The sequence below is a fragment of the Cyprinodon tularosa genome, unplaced genomic scaffold, assembly GCF_016077235.1.
Source record: "Cyprinodon tularosa strain WSP-4 unplaced genomic scaffold, ASM1607723v1 ctg631, whole genome shotgun sequence".
Lineage (NCBI taxonomy): Eukaryota > Metazoa > Chordata > Actinopteri > Cyprinodontiformes > Cyprinodontidae > Cyprinodon > Cyprinodon tularosa.
The window spans coordinates 432,914-438,396 of record NW_024039376.1 but is presented as its reverse complement, the minus strand read 5'-3'; the positions used below and the strand labels follow the sequence as shown (position 1 = coordinate 438,396).

Genomic DNA, 5,483 nt, shown 5'->3' with positions numbered 1-5,483 from the left:
GGTGGGCAATAAATATATCAATATTGCACATCACTGACTCCATCAATAGATGCATACAGCACCACAATGCAGAAATTTGATTTATTCATATCCGCAAGGAGAAAACTCAAAATTTTAAGTAGCCGTTTTTGAGTATGAATATTTAACATTCCTTTGTGGAAAAGGTAAAGTTCCCCATTTTTGTTGAAAAGCCTGGCGAATAAAACAGATTTTGATATAATATCTTTTATATGTGTTGTCATTATTGTGGTACTACCTTTCAACAAATTTAAAACCTTTATATGAGGAATAAATTCTTTATGCTGATGTTTGTAAGCTCAAAAAAAAAAAGTTCCTCTTACAGTAACTTTAAATAAAATGAGCACAAGCGATGCAACTTTATTTTCTGTTTTCAGTAAAAGTCCAGATGCCATGAAGAATAACAAACATTTAGTGTTATATATATAAACACTAAACATTGTTGAAATTCACACTGAAAGTAAAAACAACTAATAAAAAAATAATTTCAGAAATCAGAGTGGTGACACCAGCTATGACATCATCAGGCTTGGCGAGGGGCGTCATCACCATGGAAACAGTTGAAACCCTTACTGCTAGCTAAAAAGAAAATGTAGATATTTTGATTTTAGACTTTATAATTTTAAACAAAGCTGACTGATTGATGAGGAGCTCAAAATAAAAAAATATGAACAGTTACCTGTAGCTTTTCTTCGATACAAGAAAATCATACGGAGAGTTGAGATGAAGTATGGGCAAAAGACCACCAGGTGGCAGACCAGTCTGAGGTAGGTGGCTTTAGAGGTCGGCAGGGCTGTGGATACAGGTTTAATTAGACTAATTTAAACTCTAAAAGCCGTCATGGAAAACATCAGACCTCATCGTGGACTTCAGGAAGAACGCCGACCCACACCCCCCCATCCACATCAAGGGGACGGCGGTGGAGCGTGTGGACAGCTTCAAGTTCCTGGGTGTCCACATCTCTGAGGACCTGACCTGGACGACCAGCTGCTCCAAACTCATCAAGAAGGCCCACCAGCGCCTCTTCTTCATGGGGACCCTGCGGAAGAACCATCTGTCCACAGAGATCCTCACGAACTTCTACCGCTGCACCATCGAGAGCATCCTCACCAACTGTATCACAGTTTGGTATGGGAACTGCTCTGCCTCGGACCGGAAGGCGCTGCAGAGGGTGGTGAAAACCGCCCAGCGCATCGCCGGGGCACCGCTTCCTGCCATCCAGGACATCTACAGGAAGCGGTGTCTGAAAAGGGCCGGGAAAATCAGCAAGGACCCCACTCACCCTGCACACAGACTATTCTCTCTCCTGCCCTCTGGGAGGCGTTACAGAAGCATACGGACTAAAACCACCAGGCACCGGAACAGCTTCTTCCCCACAGCTGTCACGCTTCTGAACGCCTCATGACACGAACTATAAGGACTGTACTCCCATCCCCCTACACAACAATAACCATGGACGCTCCTCACACATACCACAAACTGCTTCCTCACACGCATTCACAATCCGTGTATATAATATGTCAACTTGTACCATACATTATAACCCCACTAATATATATATTTATATGATCCAGGTAACATCTCTGTATAGTTGTATACATGTATATAGTGTCTATATTCATTTACAGCCTCAATCACTGTTAATGCTGTTATACTGTTTATACATACATTTTATAGTCTATTTATACATACCCTCTGTACACTTGTAATGCATATTTATATCCTGTATAGCACTTCTGGATAGATGCTAACTGCATTTCGTTGCTTGTACTTGTGACAGTGCAATGACAATAAAGTTGAATTCTATTCTATTCTAATGATAGATGATAGATAAGTGCCAACTCAGATTTAATAAGGATCAGAACAAATCGTCTTTACCGGCTTCATTAAACTTTGGTGCAGCTTTTGATTCTGTTATACAGGTCCAGATAGATTGCTTGGTCTCAGTAATTCTACCATGTGTCTAAAGGGTCCTGTAAATAAAGACTGATACAATTTATTCTGGATAGAAAGTAGAACGCTCCCTGACCTTCAACAGAGATCCAGCTGGATGGAGACTCTCCATGACCCCTGATGTTACACCTGTAGAGGCCTTCATCAGAGCTGGTCACATGGTGGAGGGTCATGTGACCTTTGGGCTCAGTCCTGATGAGGGAGCCATCTTTATAGAAAGCAGCTGGGAGGTTGGAGGGAGTGGTCCAGGTTAGACAGCTCAGAGTGACGTCATCTCCCTCCATCACAGGGAGGACAGGACTCTGCAGGATCACTGATCCACCTCAACACAGAGACAAACTACAGCATTTCATCCATTTCCACACAGCTTCATCAACACTAACTCCACAGTCTGATCTTACCAGTGACAGTGAGCTGGATGCTGCTGCTGGCTGCTCCCTCTCTGGACGACCAACACCAGTAAATTCCACTGTCATCTACAAAGAGGCTGCTGATATTACAGGATGGACCAACACGTTTCCCCCATCCATATCCACACTCTGACTCTCTTCTACTTGTGTTCCTCCTTACGGTCCAGTCAGCTGAGCTGTTGTCCTCCTCACAGCTCAGAGATACAGCTTCTCCATCGAAAAACTGAGATCTAATGGGACTCACAGTCAGACCAGCTGGGGAAATGAAATAACAATAGTTCCTGTTAGTTTGAGCAACCTGTTTAAGGGTCAAATTGTCAGAAGCTCAGAATGTAGGTCCAAGAATTCAAGCAGACAGGTCAGAGTGTTTTCAAAGCAAGCGTTTATTAACTGCTGAGCGTACAGCAGCTCCTCAGCTGTGGCAGGATCACTGGATACTTTGTAGAGGTGGAAACTCAGGTTAGTGACAACAAAACTCAGATGGGAATCGATAATGAGCATGTGAGTCACTAACCTGGTTAAAGTTCAGTCTGAGCCCAGAAGAAAAACTGGAATCAAGAGGGATTGTTTCTCCACAGCAGGTGGCAGGAGCCGCCCCTACAGTTCCAGGAGAGAAGCAGAGCAGACGGACGAGCAGAAGTCAGCAGACACGCGTCGAAGCAGGAGCAGGTTTCCAGGCCAGAAGTTCAGAGATCCTAGGAGGTGCTGAAGGAGTTTCCAAGCCAGGGTCAGGAGACAGATCCAAGGTTGTAAGCCGGCAGAATCGAGGTAACCGTCCAAAAACAGATCAGGCAAACAGAGCAGAACAGGGGCAACCAACAGATGTTTGAGTGGATTACCACACACTTTAACACAAAGTTCATTTTTATACACCCTGAGTTTTATGCTGATGAAGATTCTCAGTCATCCAGGTCATAGTCTAGGGTGACCAAACGTCCGTATTTCCCGGGACATATCCGTATTTCACGTCCTGTCCCGGGTTTTTTTTAGAAAGTGAGGAAACGTCCTTGATTTTTTAAATTACCTTCATTGGACCATTAAATTTACAGGCACTAAGGCCCTGCGCACGACGCTGCGTGTGACGTAATCCCTGAGCCGCGTCAGTGCGGGCAGCCCTGTTCTTAATCAGAATATAGATTGCTTGGCTGTCAGTACGCCAACAACATGCAAAAGCGCAAATGTATGTTTACCAACGATTTACAAAAGAGTTTCCCCGCTTTCAGACCGGGTCGAGACACATTGGACGCCTTGTGCACAGTGTGTAAAGCAGGCACATATGTCTCGGTGTCCAATGGAGGTGCAAGGAATCTGAAAAGCCACCTGGACACCGAAAGTAAAGATAGTCTATTGATATGTTTGTTAGTTTTTGGTACATTTTGAATAATTTTTGCTACACAAAAGGAATTTTTTGTTAATTAGCTCATTTGTTAATTTATTTTGTCCAATAGCCTACAGAACAGACATTATTTCCTTCATTGCTGAGGCTGAGTATCATCTGAGAGTTATTGTTAACTTTTATTGTTAAGTGACGGATGTTTTAGATGAGGCATTATTTCTTTCATTGTGCTATTCATTCATTACAGGAATTGTTAAGCATTTTTAATAAATACATTTCGACTGAAATTATCATTTGTTATTGGAGTTATTGCTGTTGACTTTTACTGAGAAGCATTTTTAATAAATCAACTGTAAATATCATGTTATTGTAGGATTACGTAGGCATATGTTAGGTGAGTGCATGCCACAAACATCTCCATGCATGGGAACAGAAATCCCAAACAGATCTGCTTTTAGACTGGGAGATTCAACAGCTTTAAAAGATTATTATAATGTCTTTGTGCTTTAAATAGTATATAATGGCACCTCAATACATCTTTTGTCAGTGTATCAACCTCCCAGACAACTGTTTTGTTTGTTTTACTACCTGCTTTTATCCTGTTTTTATCTTTACTTGTTATTTTTCCTTCTGTTTTATTATTTCATTCATTTAAGTACTTTGAACTGTCTTTGCACTTTATTGTGCTATATAAATCAACTTGCCTTACCTTTCTTTAACAGTTAGTTTCAGAGACAGAAGTAGTGATAGAAAAGCTTCTAACCTTGGTTTGATCTGCAGCACAACAGGAAGATGAGAGCTGAATAGAGAGAAATCAAACCCAGGTCAGTCTGACCTTTGATAAGCTGCTCTGTGAGAAGATGCAACATTTTATCCCCAAACACACATCTATCAGCTGGGACTCACCCAGGATCCCGTGGACAGATGTTCCCTTCATCCTACAGCTGGATACACTGAGATCGACAGCAGTTTGACAGACAGGAAAATGTAGTGACGGAGGCTGCGTTTTAAAAGGCTGTGAAACAAAAGACGTCGTGTTGAGATCATCAAAGTGGAAGGACAAACACAATCATCACTAAATGTCGACATCTGGCAGCCAATCCCGTTGTTTCTTACACAATTAAAATAGGTTGTGGGTGTTTTAATCTAACATGTGGTGAAGACTCAACTTCCTTATCTTGATAAACTTGTTCTGTATTTTTGCTGCAGCAACGTTTCTAAGAAAATGTTTCCTCTTCTTTAAAGAGGAGGTCAAATCAGTCTCCTGGTGACATCAGACTGACTTTAGTCTGTTGCAAACGTCAGAGAGAAGTTTACCGGAGAGAATAAAATGAAAAGGAAATGTTTCATGTTAGAGATAAAGTTCATATCTGGTTAGTAATTTTTTCTGATTGGACTAAACTAACCGATGACAAATGAGGGGGAGATTCTGTGAAATGTGCCATGATGTTTACAGAACATCATGAGAATAACAGAATATTATAATAAATCTGTTTAACTGGATCGACCCATTCTATGAGCTGATATCCTGAACACCATCTTTAATTCTGGTAGTTACTTGCTTATTTAAAGAAATCAATCTCTTCAAATGCAGACAGACATCAATGCTGTAAAAAGTATTAGATCCCCTGTAATTTCTTTCGTTTTCAAGTTTCTTTCCCATTTGTTATGTTTAAGACAGTGTTAGTTTTCATACTGGATGAAGATAAAATGGGTGAACACAAAAGCACTTTTCAAATGATTTTATCTATTATAGTTGGATATTC

The 5,483-nt window shown here is 41.1% G+C and overlaps 1 protein-coding gene across 1 annotated transcript; it reads right to left on the bottom strand.

The window, feature by feature from the left end:
- Positions 1–211: 211 nt before the first annotated feature.
- LOC119798634 (high affinity immunoglobulin gamma Fc receptor IB-like) lies at positions 212–4,745 on the bottom strand. The gene is made up of 6 exons (XM_038308188.1): positions 4,624–4,745; positions 4,481–4,516; positions 2,373–2,636; positions 2,048–2,293; positions 698–811; positions 212–597 (listed from the first exon to the last, which is right to left on the bottom strand). Exons 1-6 carry the CDS (start codon positions 4,652–4,654, stop codon positions 542–544), a joined length of 747 nt encoding a protein of 248 aa, XP_038164116.1. The 5' UTR covers positions 4,655–4,745; the 3' UTR covers positions 212–541.
- Positions 4,746–5,483: the final 738 nt, after the last annotated feature.

Coding starts and splice junctions, on each gene's coding strand:
- LOC119798634 (XM_038308188.1), bottom strand. CDS start 4,654: ATGAAGGGAACATCTGTCCACGGGATCCTGG. Junction 2,637..4,480: donor GTGCTGCAGATCAAACCAAG/GTTAGAAGCTTT, acceptor TCATTTCCCCAG/CTGGTCTGACTGTGAGTCCC. Junction 2,294..2,372: donor CATCCAGCTCACTGTCACTG/GTAAGATCAGAC, acceptor CTCTGTGTTGAG/GTGGATCAGTGATCCTGCAG.